The following is an 18421-nucleotide window of genomic DNA, read 5'->3' on the forward strand; positions in this document are numbered from 1 at the left end:
GGTGTGGAAGACTGAGGTCGAGGAGGGTCGTAGGAGGTCATAGACATAGTCGTATGAGGTCGCAGACATAGTCGTAGGAGGTCATAGACATAGTCATAGGAGGTCGTAGGGGGTCTTTTACTTCGGCGCGTCAACATGATCTTGACATTTTTTTTGTCTAGGGTCTAATAAACTCGTGGATTAGGTCGTCCAAGTGGGACAGCCCCTTTAATCTTCTCTGCTATAGGGTTAGGCTTAGTTTCCAAATTATATACTCAATTCCCTGAAAGCCAATGCGTCAAAAGCCAATGTACCAAAAGCTATCTTCATCACTCTATAAACATACAACACCAGTTTTATGGAACAGTGTACCTTAACTCTGAGATCCCTCTGTTCTACAACACACCCCAGTGTTATTTGTGAAGTCCTGCCTTGGTATGACTTCCCAAAATGGTGTTGAAATGGGTCCCATGTATGTGTATAAAGGCAACACCATTATTGACTAAATCCTTAGGCTTTTAAGGGCCATTTTATATGATAAAAATAAACAGTAAACTCCAGCATTACTTAAGAGTAGCTAAAATAAAGTAAGTAGAAGGTTCAGCCGCAAATGATGAAAAACCATCGCAAGTGGCATTTGATTAGGTTCCGCATGGTATGCTGCTCTGGAAGGCTAAATTATTTGGAAACCAAGGAGAGCTGGTTGACTGGATAGGGAAATTGTCTTCATGGAAGGAAGTAGAGGGTGATCATGGAAGGTCGTTTTTCAGACTGGAGGCCTGTAACTAATGGTGTGCCTCAAGAATCAGTACTGGGCCCTTTGCTGTTTGTGGTTTACAAGCATATCAACAATTTGAATGAGAATGTACAAGGCATGATTATCACATTTGCAGATGACACAAAAGTGGATGGCATTGCAGATAGTGAAGAAGGTAATCAAATTGCAGCAGGACCTTGATGGGCTGGATAGGTGTCCTGAGGAATATTTAATGGAGTTTAATACAGATAAGTGCGAGATGTTGCACTTTGGCAAGTCAAACCAGGACAGGACCTTCACAATGAATGGCAGGGGTCTGTTGAGTGTTGTGGAACAGAGAGATTTAGAACTACAGGTAGTTTATTGAAAGTAACCAGACAGGTAGCTAGGGTGGTCAAGAATACTTTCAAACATGGGCCTTCATCAGTCAGGTTATTGAGTATAGAACATCGAATTCTCCCAATTTTGTTAGTCCTTGCTATCTCCTCCCCTTCCTCAGTCCCCCTGCTGTCTCCTCCCATCCCCCAGCCTTCGGGCTCCTCCTCCTTTTTCCTATCTTGTCCCCGCCCCCCCCCCCCCCTCCCCCCCCCCCCCCACCCCCGATCAGTCTGAAGAAGGGTTTCGGCCCGAAACGTTGCCTATTTCCTTCGCTCCATAGATGCTGCTGCACCCGCTGAGTTTCTCCAGTTTTTTTGTGTACCTATTGAGTATAGAAGTTGGGATGTTATGTTACAGTTGTACAAGACATTAGTGAGGCCACATTTAGAGTAATGTGATTAGTCTAGATCACTCTGTTACAGGAAATATGTTGTTACGCTGGAAAGGCACAGAAAGATTTACAAGGATGTTGCCAGGATTCGAGGGCCTGGGCTAAAGGGAGCTATTGAGCAAGCCAGGACTTTGTTCCTTGGAGTGCAGGAAGATGAGGGTGATCTTATAGAGGTGTATAAGATCATGAGGGGATTAGAGAGGGTAATTATTTTTTTTACCCAGAGTAGGAGAATCAGGAACCAGAGCCATAAGTTTAAGGTGAATGGGGGAAAATTAATAAGAACCTCAGGGGCAACCTTTGTACACAGAGGATGGTGGGTGTACAGAACAAGCTGCCAAAGGTGGTATGTTACTCATACTCATACTTGTACTCATTGTACTTGTAATTGTTGCTATTATTAATCATATATAATAACAATAGTGATGATGAAGTGAACTATGGTCATCTAATGTGTTTGTACTTTTTTCTAGGGTCCTGTCCTGTGAAGATAATGACAGAAATACTAGAAATATACAATGCACGTTTCACAGGACACTGGAGTGGGGTTTTGGGAAATAAGCATGTCCCCAGGTGGGTTGTGTTTTCATTATTTTTCACATTTTATCAAAACTCACACTAAATGAAGTAAAAGTCATAAAGGAATGCTCAATTACATCTCCATTCCTTAACTGCTGAAGGTTTTTAATCTATTTTAACAGTATTTGTCATAGTATGTCAATTGCACTAAGCTAATATTTATTAAAAATGACACATGCTCATATTCAAATGAATATTCCATCAGCTAGAGCTCTGGATTATCACCTGTAGACATGAGTTTAAATTCCACCCCATGCAACTTTGAAATGTATTTAAATTATTTATATGCATGTGAAATTTAAGAGGAAAAGGATAGTATAAGTAATGATAATGATTACACCATTACACCAGTATAAAAAGTCATTTGATTTGGTAGGGGAAGGAAACCTGTCATCTCTCATCTGGTCTGTCCTATAAAATACAAGAACTCAAAAACACAAGAAAATAGGAGCAGGAGACATTCAAGCCTCTCCTATAATTGAATGTGATCAAAGCTGATCTATGTTGTCCTTGACTTCTCTTCTATGCCGTTTCACATACACCCCTCTAAAGGCAGTCTTAATATTGCCACAGAGCTACATTCCTGAGAACTGTTGATAAATAGAAAATGGAAAAAAACAGTGTTTGGGAGAGTGAACAGGCATGGGAATACAACCACCAGCTGGCCTCACTGACTCAATGAGTGAATCAGCTCAGCATTTTCTGCTCTGCTTGGCTGTGCGATAGATGTGGCTCTGCGAGGGCAGGGTGGTGAATGGTGAGGCGCGAAGGCAAACAGAAATTCCTGTTCCCACCCAGAAGAATCATGCAAGCCCACAGCAGCTGGCAAATCCCTCCCAATCCGATCCACAGGTCTCCCAAATGCTCATTCACATATATGGGGTGTCCATACGTTGAGTGTTTGTAACCCAGGGAGAACCTTAATTCCATGATCTATCAAGTATGTATTCATGCCCACTTTAAATACTTCTAATGCATTCACTGCATGCCTGGGGCAGCGAACACCCTCTGCGAGTATTTCAGTTGTAAATGACCAGCCTCTTATCTTGTAGTTGTGTAACTCGTTTGAGATTCTCCCATTCCCCCTGTTTAATTCCTGTTAGGATCGTGTATAAGGTCACTTCAATATTCTGAACTCCAAGGAATAGTCTTCAACCATTTAGATTCTCTTAATAGGACAACCCTGTTCTCCCAGGAATTAACCTGGTGAAACTTCTGCGTTCAACGTTATGTATCTATTTTCAGGTAAGGGGTCCAAAAACCTGGTATGGGAAGAACAATATCTGCACGCTCTCCTGCATGTCACACACTCTTCCGACCCAGAAGTAGATGTTGCATTTCTGTTATTCTGATATATCACATCCTTCAACTTTGTAAATATCTAATTGGAAAGTCTTTACTATACCAACCGAAAAGGGCTATAAATACACATTGTGTACTTCCAGTGTTTGGAAAAAAATATGAACTGTATGGTGCTAAGAACAAAGATCTAATCTTTGCTGCAGCGATTTTCTTCTCACTGCTGCCCTATTACAATAAGGATTTACAATTAATTAATGCTGAATTCTCAAAAAGAATTAAATGTTCCAGGGTACAACTGCTTCAGGATAGATAGAGGTGGGGGAAAAAGAGGAGGGGGTATTGCATTTTGATTCTGAGTAGTTTAGTTTAGTTTGGAGATACAGTGTGGAAACAGGCCATTTGGCCCACCAAGCTCATGCCAACCAATGATCACCCTTATCCTAGTTCTATCCTATACCATAGGGACAATTACAGTAGCCAATTAACCTTCCAACCTGCATGTCTTTGGAATGTGGGAGGAAACTGGAGCATCTGGAAAAAACAACACACAGTCACAGGGAGAATGTACAAAGTCCGTACAGACAGGATCAAAACCTGAGTCGCTGGCACTGTAAAGCAGCAGCTCTGCAACTACATCACTGTGCCATCCCTATTGAGGGGTATAATGGAATGTCACAGCAGTGCTGCAAGATAACATCGCTGATAGTTCATGGGTGGAGCTAAACAATAAAAAAGGCACAATCATCTTGTTTTTAGGCAGTAGGAATTGGAGCAGCAAATATGCCAAAGGATTGCTGGCAGCAGTAAGGCTAATAAGGTAATCATAGTGGGGGATTTTAACTTTTCCAATATAGGCTGGGACTGTCTTAGTGCCAAGGGCTTGGACGGAGAGGAATTTAAGAGATGTGTTCATGAATGTTTCTTCTTGCATTATGCAGAAGAGCCTACATGGGAGAGGGCAAAGCCGGGTCTACTGTTAGGAAATTGGGAAGGACAAGTGATTGAATTGTTGGTGTGCAAACATTTTGGGACCAGCGATCATTGTTCTATTAGCTTTGAGATAGTTATGGATAAAGACAAGGGTGAAGTTGTGGATAAATACAAGTTAAAATTCTGAATTGGGACAAGGCCAACTTTGTTGATAATAGACAGCAACTTGCTCAAGTTGATTGGCGTAGGCTGTTTGCCGGCAAAGTAACATCCGCTAAGTGGAATGTTTTTAAAAGTGTGTAACAATAGTTCAGGGATGCATGCTCCTGTTAGAATGGAGGGCAGAGTAGATGGGAGTAAGGAAGCTTGGATGATGAGAGGGATTGAGGCTCAGGTCAGGAAAAAGGAGGCATGCTGTCACAATTATCTAATTACAATAGATTTCACCTTATATAATTTTACTGTCAAATTATAATAATAATAATAAAATAACCTCTCTTTTTTATAGTCATGCAAAATGGGAAGAGTTGTTGAAAAGTTGCAGTGCATTCATCTTTTACGGAAAGGAACATTTTCTAGCAAATCTATTGGCATCAAAACTTGTTTCCATGAATTTTTCAGGTATTCTTTGGGTTCTTAAATGATGTGGTTTTAATTGAATTACTGGGTTACTCTCTTATCAGGTGTAATTTAAGATAATCTGTTGGATACATTAATTACAACATTCTAAAACAAAAACCTCTGGTTGCATCATATAGTTTTCAATTCATGAATCCCTTGTTCAGGACCAAGGACAGATGCTGACATGGGAACGTGTGATCATTCTAAAATTTCTAACTTTTACTGGTGTGATAATTATAACTTACTGGAGTGCAAATTTGCTAATATTTAAGTACTTATGGGTGTTGTTCCATCAGGATATATTAATATATTTTCCACTTTTGGCTCCTCTTTAAAGGATGAGAAAACTATAAAATTGACTGGGTCCAACATTTCTGAATCGGAGACATTAGAAATGTAAGAGAGGATAAAAAACAGCAAAATGGGTACAATTAGTTGCCAATACTTGTGTAAACATTTGGTTTTTATATTTCAAGTTTTAAAGATATTTTTTCTTATATTTTCCTAGAATGTCAGCTTGTGATTCTTCTCGATCTGGTCCAAAGTAGTGAGAGCTTCCGACGGCAGTCAATACTGGACAGGCCTAAAAGGTAATACTTTAAAAATGTAATCAGGCAGAAGCATGTCTTCATCACAAAAGTAAAATATTGTATTATACTAACCAAGGGAAAGTGTGTGGGCACCATATAACCATTGTTTGACCACCTAAAGCTGCAGGTTAGTGTAAAATTGCTTTTAGTGGGTCGTGTCAAGCTGGATTTGGCTAACTGTCTGCAGTACCCACCTGAGCCAAAGACAAAATTAGAGTAAGGCTTGAATTGAAGCCTTTGGATGGCACAGTAGCGTAGCAGTAGAGTTGTTGCTCACAGCTCCAGAGACCCAAGTTCGATCCTGACTATGGGTGCTGTCTGTGCGGAGTTAGTACATTCTCCCTTTGACCACGTGGATTTTCTCTGGTTTCCTCCCACATACCAAAGACGTACAGGTTTGCAGGTTAATTGGTGTCTGTAAATTTGTGGATAGGAGAGAACTAGTGCATGTGTGATCGCTGGTTGGCATGGGCTCAGTGGGCCAAAGGGCATGTTTCCACACTCTGAACTAAGCTGAATTAATTGTTTCTGTTTGCATTATCTGTAGCATTCTCCACATAAAACTGCATTATAATTATTAAAAATTAAAAATAATTAAATTAAATTGAAACATACATTAACTAAAAACGTAATAAAAAATAAAAATAATTTAAAGCATTAAAAAAGAGGAATTTTATGTCAGGAATCCCATTCAAATCAGTGGGTGTTCTGATGACAAGTATGACAGATATAAGATTGCAGAGGTGGATTCCCCAAAATAGTTATATGGTATTTTAGTACATCTGGAGTTAGTGGTTGGATCCTAAATGGAGTGACACAGTGGACTGACTTCACTAAGATTTGGACTCATGTACCTGAGAGGGGCTAAATGTTATTTGTTCCCTTCAAAAGCACTAGCCACATCTAGCAGCATTTGGCACAATGTATACGTGACGTTACTCTGTTTGCTTTGTGAAATGCCAAAACTTATTTGGTTCTAAGGATTTATTGATTAACCATGGCTTGTTTCAATCTCACGATGTTAGTCTCTTTTTTTAAATACTTTTTTTTGTATTGCACCAACTTAAACATGATCATTGAAATCTCTATATGGATTGTTAATAGAATCTAACAAAATGTAGTGGGTATTTTGTTACCTGCCTATATAGTTTTGAAATTTAACATGAAATCAAGACCAGCTAGAGAATATTGTATTCTAATCTGTATTTTTGAACAGTGAAACTGAAGATTTCTCCTTTCTTTATTGTTTTGGAGAGATTACCTTAGCAATGATCATGTGTCAATGGATCTTGACCCATTCTCCACATTAATATTCTTAATTATCCCAGTTGACTGCAGTCGACATGCCATGCAGGCTCCCATAAATCTTTGGAGATAACAAAGAGAGGAATATCTGGTATTGAGGGTCAAACATAGCCTAAAAATCTATTATCTAATTATACATTGGTTCATTCTTTCAGTCTAAAAGAACTTTCTTAATTTTATTCTTACTTTTCTTGTTTGGAAGTGCCTTGCAGTTGTCAACAGAGGGACAATTGGATACGGTGATACTTCTGAGCCTGACTGGAGTTCGTTCCATAATGCTTAATCAGTGGCCTAGTACACTTCAAGAAAATGCTCTGAAGTTTAAGAAATTATCCAAAAGTAAGTGTTGTACTTCCGGTGGTGCTGGTGCCAGCTGCCTCCACCTTCAGCCCGGTATCTTTATGATTTTTTGTTTTTTTTATTATGTTGAAGTGTGTTTTTTATGTTTTTTTTAATGTTTTAATGTGGGGGAAGAGGGTACGGTAAGGGGGATACCGTCCTTCAGTCACTTCCTGGAGAGGACGTGACTATTATTCGAGTCGCGTCCTCGCCCCCCCCCCCAACGGCCTACCTACTTTATTGGCGCGGGCTTTCCTGCCTGGACCGACCAGAGCTCCAGCAGCGGCGGGACAGCGCTGATACATCGCGGGGCTGGCGATGCCTTACCGGGGATCGCCGTCTGGAGCCCGGAGTGCTGGACCTGCGGCACCGACATCCTGGAGCTGTGGTCCGCGGAGCTCCCAACGCGGGCGGCGCTGACAAACATCGTGGGGTCCTGCGACTCTGCCCGGCTCGGCCTGCGGACTCGGGAGCTGCGGACTCCGGTGGGAGGCAGCTGATCGGGAGGTCCGGGCCGCTAAGAAGGATTTTCACCGTCGGGGTTCGGCGTCGGCGTTCCATCAGCCCGGCGAGAGGGCCTGAGCATCGGGCCGCCCGGGGTGGCGACTGCGGGTGCTCGGAAGGCCCCGACCACGGGTGAACATCTGGGAAGATCGGAGGGGAGGCTGGCTGGACTATGGTGCCTTCCTCACCTTGGTGCCATTGTGTTATGCTGTGTCGTGGACTTTCTGTGTTTGTGCTTTTTTTTAAATTCTATTTTATTTTTAATATGTTTTATTATTTATTATTTATTTATTTTTATGATACTGACTGTAAAGGGAAATTCATTTTGTTGTCTCTAATTGAGACAATGACAATAAATTTGAATACAATACAATACAATACAACTCCAAGCCAGATCTTTGTCTACTCTCATAAACTCTGTGCACATCTCCATAACCTCATTGCGTCCTCTTCACAGCTTACTTTTCTATTTAATTTTGTGTTGACAGCAAAGATAACAACCCCACATTCGGTGCTTTCATATAACTTATAAATGGCTATGGCTATGACACTGATCCTATGGCCAATTATTGCCAACCAGAAACTAGATTTTTGCTTACTACCTGTTTATCCAGGCAATATTTTACGCACACTAATATGTTACGTGCTGCATCATCAGCTGTTACTTTGCACAATACCCTTTGATGCAGCACCTAATCAAATAACTTCTGGAAGTCCAAATATAATAAATTCAACAGTATCCCTTTATCTGTAGCCCAAGTTCCAAAATTGGAACTAAATGAGTAATTCTTTCAAATAGCTGTGTAGCTGCAGATTTTTATGCCGTTCAAGAGATTACTCCCTTTAGCCGCTAAGTGGACTGCATGATTAAGGAGAATGTCGTTATATGCATGCGAGCTCTCCGTCAGAGACCTTCGGAGCTTCTTCACAGATAAATCTTCATAACACAGTCTTTTGATTAATAAATCCTTATATTTGATGAAAAACAATAAGGTACATCCAAACTTCTTTCGACTCATACACTATAATCTTCATCGAACTCCAGCTTATCGCTTTAAAGGTTAGAAAGCTCCTCGTGTATCCGTTGCACTCCACATGGTCAAAGGTGTGTGTCAAGGGTGTGTCTTCCCCATGCTGGTCCAAAACTAAACTAAAAACTAAGCTTCTGCGCAGGAAACATAGCTCCAAGCACGCCCTAAAATATGTCCTAAATCCCACCCACAATATAACGGGCAGTTTAAAATTTAAAGACACATGCCATCATTAATGACACACAAAACAAGCCAAATGGCCACTACAAGCTGGGACAGTTAAAATGTCTGAAATTCTATGTTTATATATTGAATGGTTTTGATAGAGTGGGCAGAATTTCCATGCTGAGGTTTAAAACTATAATTAAGATAAATGTATTATCGTTCACATTCCATGAAAAACGTATCAAATTCCTCTCTATTGTCTTAATGTTTAGCCTATTTAAAATGTTCTTTAAGTCTTTACTCGTGTAGAATATCTCACATCTTGTAGAATAAATAGAATCAAAGACATTTCCTACAATAAAGTTGAAGAAACCTGCTGCTTTAAAAGTCCAGACGCAACCATGATTTGTTGCATGTGACAGAGTTTTTTTTATCGTTAACCAGTTTCCAGTCAAAAGTGAAAGTTGAAGAGCTGTCATGGTTTAAATTAATAAATAATATCATCATTGGAGACTTATTGCCTAAACTATATATATAACACATAGTTAAGTTTCCATTTCTATATCCACATAATGCAGATTCATTTAAATTGAGGAATTAGTGGAAATATGCATGCTATATTTATATACTTCTTCCTTTATATAGTAATCAAAGTAATTATTGAGCCCATAAAGCTAACCATCACTGAGTCTGATCATAGGTCATTTGTTACTCAAACATTCAAGGATACTAGAACAAGATATTTAAGAAGGCATATGTAACACTTCTAATACTTCTAAATTATATGTTATAACATTTGATATATCTGGGCTGGAAAAAAATATTTTGAACCTTTCCTCCCTTTGAAAGGTTCCAGTTATTCTTTGGAAGCGGTGGAGGACAGGGGACAAAGGACTAACAAATGATCTGTGTCTGTCAATGATGGGGCTATATTAATAAACCAAGAGGCTGTTCTCATAGTCTGTTTTTGATTGCAATACTAATTTACTTTCTTAATGCAGTGGCGTAGCAGTAGAATTGCTGCCTTACAGTGCAGAGACCCAGGTTCAATCCTGATTATGGGTGGTGTCTGTATGGAGTTTGTACGTTCTCCCTTTAATCGCGTGGGCCTTCTCTGGGTGTTCCAGTTTCCTCCCAAATTCAGAAGACATGCAGTTTGTAGGTTAATTGGTTTATGTAAATTGTCTCTTGTGCATAGGATAGAACTAGTGTACTGGTGATTGTTGGTCAGCATGGACTCAGTGGGCCAAAGGGCCTGCTTCCACGCTGTATCCCTAAACTAAAAGAAGGAAACTATTTGGTCCACTACAATCATTCCAATTCCCAATGGAATTATAATATTAGTCCTGTTTTTCCCTGGCCTTATTTTGTATTTCTCCCTCTTAAGGCTCTTAACTCCCCTTGATACATTTGTTCTTTACAAACAAGTAGGGGGCAATTTACTGTAGAGAATTAACCTAGTAGCGATTCTTTGGGATGTGAAGGAAACTGGAACAACTAGCCATGGGGAGAATGTATAAACCTTACATTTGGGGGTTTCTGCAGATACAATGCTTCCGGAGGTCGCAGGCCATGCAAAGATCATCACTTTGGCTACATTTATGTCAGTTGACCAGTGTTTGAATCAGAATCTCAGAACATTCACTCTCGTTGGTATGAAATGTCCCAGAAAAGCCTGCACTTATTGTTGATTTTTCTAGGCTCCAAGCAGTTGTTGCATAGAACAGTATTAAAATGGATCTTCTTCCAATCATAATAAACGGCCTGGAGGAGAAAGTCAGTGCCATCATAGGTCGGATCAGTATATTGTACTCGGGTGTGTCACTGCAACATAGCGTGCAAATGGACTGGGAGCGAGATTTTAGTTTTAATCAATTTGGACATGGATTTACTGAATAAATTAGGAATAAAGATATTATTTTATTTCAGATTTGTTGGAATTTGGCAAATCAACTGGTCAAGTAATCCTTGAAATCGCCAAATCTGGAAGAAGCAATGCTTCTAAAAGTGATACTGAAATTTCTGTTGATCCAAGCATTAAAGGTGTGTTTTATCAAAAGCATTCAATAAACATAACCACCAATGTATGCAGTTCAATTTGTATTTGTAAGGTGATATGTGCTCTGAAGCAACAGTTAAATGCCACAATTGAAGTAGTTGGAGGGTTAATCAAAAATCTTGGATAAGAAGGAGACAGTAGTGCATTTGTCACTTATAAAGCATCACCTTTACATTGGAAAAATTAAACAGTTTGGGTAATTACTTCGGTTTTGTCCAGATGTTTAGCCTGAGCTTTGTGTTGCTTCCCATTCTTTATGCCATTCCCATTTGTTCATTTCTCTCTCCTTCTGATGCACCCAGGTTATTTCAACTCCCTGTCCAATCACCCTTGTCCCCCAGTCCCATTACACTGCCAGTTTACCCTCCCCCACCTGGATACATCTGCATATCATCCTCATACCGAACCCACTGGGCCTCCTATCCCCTTCTTAATCTGCTGTCAGTTGTTGTCTCCACATCGTCTTCCAGTCTTTGCCTCTACCTCCACCCTCCTTTCCTCCACCCTGGCCCCATCTCCCCATCATTCCCCTCCTCACAGGTCACCTAAAACCTGCCAGCTCCCGCCTCACCTCTCCCTCACATCCCTTTACATTGGTTATCGCCCGACTACATCCTCAGTCCTGATGCTGATGTCTTGACCCAAACCATCAACTGTCACACATTTTCTGCTGTTTTCACATTTTCAGAGAAGTGATAATTGTTTTTAATATTTGTTCCTGTATTACTCTTATTGTTTACTATTTTTCTGATTTTTAATACCTGCATGCTGTGAAATTGCACCCTTTATGTATTCAGGGGGAATACAATGAAACATATATTAAAATAAACAGTGTTTTCATTGTTGACCTTATAGTAAACCATTATATGTTTCCCTTCATCCTCAAGCTACCATTCAATACTACTTTTTTGCTTTCTGTTCTTTATCCATTATGGATCCACTCTGCTCATACACCTTTAGTGCCACGGGCTTTCAGATCTGACCACATGTTTCTCAAAATAATCATAGAAAAACCTTCAGGCAATTGCTTCAATTATAATAATGTTTATGCGGAACATTGTGATGAGTGGTCCAAGTCATGCTTCTGCTGACAATCTCCAGAATAATATTTCAGAAGAAGCAGCTCAAATTTAACATCGCACAAATAAAGTGAGTTCTCATATTCGCTCATCGCTTTGATTTTACATCCCAAAAATCGGCATCTGTCCCTGTTAATTTTTTCTTAAAAGATTATGACAATAGACAATAGGTGCCGGAGTAGGCCATTTGGCCCTTCGAGCTAGCACCGCCATTCAATGAGATCATGGCTGATCATCCCCAATCAGTACCCCGTCCCTGCCTTCTCCCCATATCCCCTGACTCCGCTATCTTTAAGAGTTCTATCTAACTCTCTCTTGAAAGCATCCAGAGAACCTGCCTCCACTGCCCTCTGAGGCAGAGAATTCCACAGACTCGCCTCTCTCTGTGAGAAAAAGAGTTTCCTCGTCTCCGTTCTAAATGGCTTAATCCTTATTCTTAAACTGTGGCCCCTACACTCCCCCAACATCGTGAACATGTTTCCTGCCTCTAGCGTGTCCAAGCCCTTAACAATCTTATATGTTTCAATGAGATACCCTCTCATCCTTCTAAACTCCAGAGTGTACAAGCCCAGCCGCTCCATTCTCTCAGCATATGACAGTCCCGCCATCCCGGGAATTAACCTTGTAAACCTACGCTGGGCTCCCTCAATAGCAAGAATGTCCTTCCTCAAATTAGGGGACCAAAACTGCACACAATACTCCAGGTGTGGTCTCACTAGGGCTCTGTACAACTGCAGAAGGACCTCTTTGCTCCTATATTGGATTCCTCTTGTTATAAAGGCCAACATGCCATTCACATTCTTCACTGCCTGCTGTACCTGCATGCTTACTTTCATAGACTGATGTACAAGGACCCCCAGATCCCGTTGTACTTCCCCTTTTCCCAACTTGACACCATTTAGATAGTAATCTGCCTTCCTGTTTTTGCTACCAAAGTGGATAACCTCACATTTATCCGCATTAAACTTCATCTGCCATGCATCTGCCCACTCCCCCAACCTGTCCAAGTCACCCTGCATTCTCAAGGCATCCTCCTCACAGTTCACACTGGCCACCGAGCTTTGTGTCATCTGCAAATTTGCTAATGTTAATTTGAATCCCTTCATCCAAATCATTGATGTATATTGTAAATAACTGCGGTCCCAGCACCGAGCCTTGCGGTACCCCACTAGTCACTGCCTGCCATTCTGAAAGGGACCCGTTAATCCCTACTCTTTGCTTCCTGTCTGCCAACCACTTCTCTATCCATGTCAGCACTCTACCCCCAATACCATGTGCCCTAATTTTGCCCACTAATCTCCTATGTGGGACCTTATAAAATGCTATGTGGGACCTTATCAAATTAACTTTAGTTTCTCTCACTGTTGATATTGCCTGAGCTGCAAAATATTTTCAACAATTTATTCTTTTTTTGCAGATTTCTAGAAATTGCCTTGCAGTATTTTGCTTTTGAGTAAATGGTCAAAAAAAGAGAAAAACTATTAAACAAAATATTTTGATTCCATTTCCTCAATCTTTCTTCTCTCTCACCATAGCCTTCAACCAGCTGCTCCTCCAAAGTACTTTAAATAGATATATTTTTGAGAATGGCAATGGCAAGCGTTTTATTCACCATCCTTAATTGCTCTTGAGAAGATGTTGAAAGCCTGTGTTCTTGAACTGCAGCAGAACCTCTAGTGAAGGTATCCCCATAAGCAGTGAGTTCCAGGATATAGATTTTGTTGGTCCAGAGGAAAAACATTATTTTTTTAATTTAGTGCCAGTATTTTGTACTAGTTTATCTCCCAATATGGCAGTAATCACCATCTGAAGGTAATCCAGGTCACAGGGACGCCGAGAGAACACTAGCTTCTAGTGTAGGGAATCTCTTCGTTTTACAACTGCTTCTTCCCCATCTGCTTTTGAGTTTGTTATTATCAGTGGTCTTGGAAGTAAGACAAAATTACCCAGGGGTGAAGGGGTCCACTGATTCAGCCATGTTGGCAATTCTACACTGGAATCTGAAAGAAAAGCAATTATAATTTAGTTGCATTCATTTGCTGTTGGCTTGCAGTAATAGCAAAGTTCTAACTCTAGCATGGTGTTTGGTATCCCATGGTAATATGTTTTACTTACTTGATCCAAACATGATCCACATCTATTTTTACATGTGTATAGGACTTAGTTGTTTCATTTAAGTTGTACCTGTACTCAATTATCTTTTAACAAAAACTTTTTTTCCTACATGATGGTTCTCTAGGTTCTGCATCTAAACATCTTAAAGATGAGGCAAGAAAGCATCACCAAGAAGAACGTATGACTCGGGAAAGTGCTTTTAATTTCATACTTTATGGACTGCCAAATCTTATTGTCACCTGAGTCATTGTAAACCAAATATGAATTGTTTACATATATGTTACTGTAAATCTTTGGGAATTAATTGTTAGAAATCCAGAATCTAAATAATTATTGTTTTTCATTTAAAAAATATTTTGAGTAGATTAATAGTTTTAATTAAACATTTTTTTAAATACTGTTATGTGATTGGAATGTTCATATTCAATCACTAATTGATTTCACATTTTGATTATTTCAACTGTTTTGGCAAATTTTGGGCTAAATTTTCTGGTAGATGAAACGTTTAAAACCCTTTTCTTCAGCAGTTTGATGCAATAGTAACAATGCTGGCAGGAATCTTGTAATGATAGCCATATTCATATTCCTTGTTTGTCATCCAGATTATTGTGATTAAAAAAGGATATGAGGATTACTAAAATGTGTCCGCCTTGTAGTTTTCTTTCCAAAGCCAGTGAACTATATGCATTTACCCTTCGGCCCAACTTGTCCACAATGGCCAACGTCCCAGCTACACTAGTCCCACTGCCCACGTTGGGTCCATATCCCTCCAAACCTATCCTATCCATGTCCTTGCCTAACTGTTTCTTAAACGTTGGGATAGTCCCAGCCTCAACTATCTCCTTTGGTAGCTTGTTCCATACACCCACCATCCTTTGTGTGAAAAGGTTACCCCTCAGGTTCCTATTAAATCTTTTCCCCTTCACCTTAAACCTATGTCCTCTGGTCCTCGATTCATCTACTCTGGGCAAGAGACTCTGTGCATTTACCTGATCTATTCCTCTCATGATTTTATACACCTCTATAAGATCAGCCCTCATCCTCCTGCGCTCCAAGGAATAGAGTCCCAGTCTACTCAACCACTCCCAAAAGCTCAGACCCTCTAGTTATGGCAAGGTCCTTGTAAATCTTCTCTGTACTCTTTCCAGCTTGACAACATCTTTCCTATAATATGGTGCCCAGACTATAAGATTGTGTTACCATGACTACAAGCAAGACTACATTTTGAATCAGTTTGAGGATGGGTTCCAGCCAGAAACACTACCAATCTATTCTCTCCACAGATGCTGCCTAACCTGCTGAGTTCCTCTAACACTTTGTGTTCTGCTAAAGATTCCAGCATCTGCTGTTCCTTGCGTCTCCATGAATTCAGTTAGTTGCTTAAAGAAGCAAAGAAGGGTTCATTAAATATGAGTTTCCTTAACAGTTGGCAGAATCAATGTCCTGTAATTCAATACTTTAAAAGTACTTAGTAGGCCCTGAGTAATATTTGTAAGCATACACATATTATGTAAAGTTAGTTTTTATTGCTAATTTAAAGGCCAAGTTTTTAACTTAACTACATCATTTTGAGTATCAGAACAGGAGAAAATTGCAGGAATGTAAACCTGAGGAATATGAAAAAAAAACATTGATTGGAATGTTTATTCTGAAAATCTTTATGATGAAGGGTTTAAAAAAAAAGTAATCAACTAGATTACTTTCACCTTATTTTTTATTTAATTTACAACAACAGTTTTATGGCACCCATCATCATATTGTAACTTCTTGCCAAGATTAATTGTTCAGTTACTCTTTGTAATAGTTGAAACTATTGAAGCAACCTCAAGTGTTACCCATATTAATGCTCAGAAATATTTGGCATTAATATTGGCATTAACTACTACATTATTTATAACATTAATGGCTTTGTATGAGATTTGTCCATTTTTGTTCAAAGACGTCAGTCTTCTGAGAACCACTGTTAAGTTTGGTATTGCGGAGAAATCGTCCAAACAGATTGTTGTTTTAAATACTGGGTTTCTCTGGCTAGTGACTAGATTCTCTCTGCTGGAGATTGCCAAATCATTGCCGAGCACTTGTGTGCAATGAATATTACACCATTTATCAGCCACGCTTAAATGTGGCTCGGTCTTGCTATAGACACAAAATGCTGGAGTAACTCAGCAGGGCAGGTAGCACCTCTGAAAAGAAGGAATGGGTGACATTACAGGTCGAGACCCTTCTTCGGGTCTTGCTAAATGCAGAGGGTTTGTCACTACAATGGAAAACTATCCTATCAACAACCATTGCCACTTTGAGCTTGTGAGAGAGGAAAGATTACTGATGAAGCAACTGAATGTGATTTGGTTGAGAATAATGCCCTAATGCATTCCTGCAAGGTTGCCCAAGGCTTGGATGAATGGCTTCCAAAGAATATAATATGTTCTATGTGGTACACAATTTCAATCAGATGATCAGATTCCCATAGATTATTATTAACTCGAACTTTACTTAGATTCCTTGATGAAGTTAAATAACGCCTTTAACTGCTATCAAGGGTAGACACTCTCATCTCACCATTTTTAGTTCAAGTTTTTCCAGGTTATTTTTCAGAATGGGTATCAGTGGCAAGGCTGAAATGCGTTCACCGTTCATTATTACTTTTGAGAAAGTTGTGATGAGTCACATTCTTGAACTACAATAATCATGTCAATGCTATTTCAAGAGTATGGTTGTGTGGGGAATTGCATGGATTAATCCAGTAACAATAATGGAACAACAATATACTTCTATCAAATGATAACACTAGGAACTGTAGATGCTGGAATCTTGCGTGGAACACAGTGCTGGAGTAACTCAGTTGGTTACAGCAGATAGCATATGGATAGGCGATAATTTGGGTCGTGACCTTTCTTCAGCTTGAAGAAGGGTTCATGCCCTCCAGAGTTGATATCTGACCCACTTTATTATCTACTTCTATCAGATGATGTGTCTTACATGAGAACTTCAAGAAATAATGTTCCCATTTGCCTTACAATTTGGAAACAGGCCCTTCAGCCCACCAAGTCCACACCGACCATTGATCACACATTCACATTAGTTGCATGTTTTGCATCCACTCCCTACACACTAAGGGCAATTTATAGAGGCAAATTAGCCATCAAACCCGCACATCTTTAGGATGCGGGAGGAAACCCATGCAGTCACAGGAAGAAAGTGCAAACTCCACACACACATAGCACCTGAGGTCATGATTGAACCTGGGTCTCTGCGCTGTGAGTCAACAGCTCTATCTGCAGTGCTACTGTACTGTCCACTCACTGATGAAAAATCACTTTCTGGGATCATAGCAGTGGCATTAAAAATAATTAAAAAATACACAATGAAACCACATTTGTCAACTCATTTATATTTATAATGATTCATTTTGTTAATCATAAATTGTTTTGCTCGACAGTGAGCCTTTATTTATGGCAGAAACAGTCTCTATTCCTACATTTATCACATTTCATTTCTCAACTTTCCTAGTTAATACATAAAAAACAAATAAAAAATACTGCAATGCTGAATATCTATACATAACTAAAACTCTGATCTTGTGCTCTTCAGGTTTGCGTATATTTTCTCTTTGCGCAAAAACGGTACACGATAACGCTATGATTTGTCGCCACGTTACCCACCATTCTCCTGTGCTCAAGTGCACCATTTTGTTCCTTTCGATGGTATAGTTTCAAAGTTGTTAAGGTTTGAAAATCTTAACAACCACGTATGCGCAGATTGGTTTCTTCTCCTGTGAGTGACCGGCATGCAGTTTGGTCTCCTGTCCTGTCGTTCACCGGCGTCACCCGCCTCGCCCAGCATTGCCCACAGCCACACCGCCAGTCGGATGGATGTGGCCAGAGGGGACGGCCACGGGCCAGAGCCACTGCAGCCCACAGCTAGAGCCACCGCGGACCACAGCCAGAGCCGCCATGGGCCAGCGCCAGTGCAGCTGCGGACGGGCCAGAGCCAGAGCAGCCACGGGCCAGAGCCAGAGCAGCCACGGGCCAGAGCCAGAGCCGCCGCATTCCACAGCCAGTGCCTCCGCAGGCCACAGCCGCAACCGCCGCTGCTCCGGGGGAAAGGAGCGGCAACCTTGAGATACTGGGGAAGTGGAGATGGGGGGAAAGTGGGAGAGGTGAGGAGAGAGAGTGGGGGAGAAGGGGGAATACAGGGAGAGGAGGGGGGGGGGGGAAGGGAGTGGGGAATACCTGGGGATGTTAGGAGAGAGAATGGAGGGATTGAGGGAGAGGAGGGGGTAGGGAGGGAGAGGGGG

The 18421-nt window shown here is 40.5% G+C and overlaps 1 protein-coding gene across 1 annotated transcript in view; it reads left to right on the forward strand.

The window, feature by feature from the left end:
• Positions 1–14749, forward strand: part of cfap46 (cilia and flagella associated protein 46) — a 219090-nt gene extending 204341 nt beyond the window's left edge. The window contains exons 56-61 of the mRNA XM_033034743.1: positions 1979–2078; positions 4825–4937; positions 5446–5527; positions 7035–7171; positions 10801–10914; positions 14249–14749. Of these exons, the coding sequence (XP_032890634.1) occupies positions 1979–2078; positions 4825–4937; positions 5446–5527; positions 7035–7171; positions 10801–10914; positions 14249–14367 (665 nt within the window). The 3' untranslated portion in view covers positions 14368–14749. The remainder of the gene's footprint in view (positions 1–1978; positions 2079–4824; positions 4938–5445; positions 5528–7034; positions 7172–10800; positions 10915–14248) is intronic.
• Positions 14750–18421: the final 3672 nt, after the last annotated feature.

This window comes from Amblyraja radiata, chromosome 15 (genome assembly GCF_010909765.2).
Source record: "Amblyraja radiata isolate CabotCenter1 chromosome 15, sAmbRad1.1.pri, whole genome shotgun sequence".
Taxonomy (NCBI): domain Eukaryota; kingdom Metazoa; phylum Chordata; class Chondrichthyes; order Rajiformes; family Rajidae; genus Amblyraja; species Amblyraja radiata.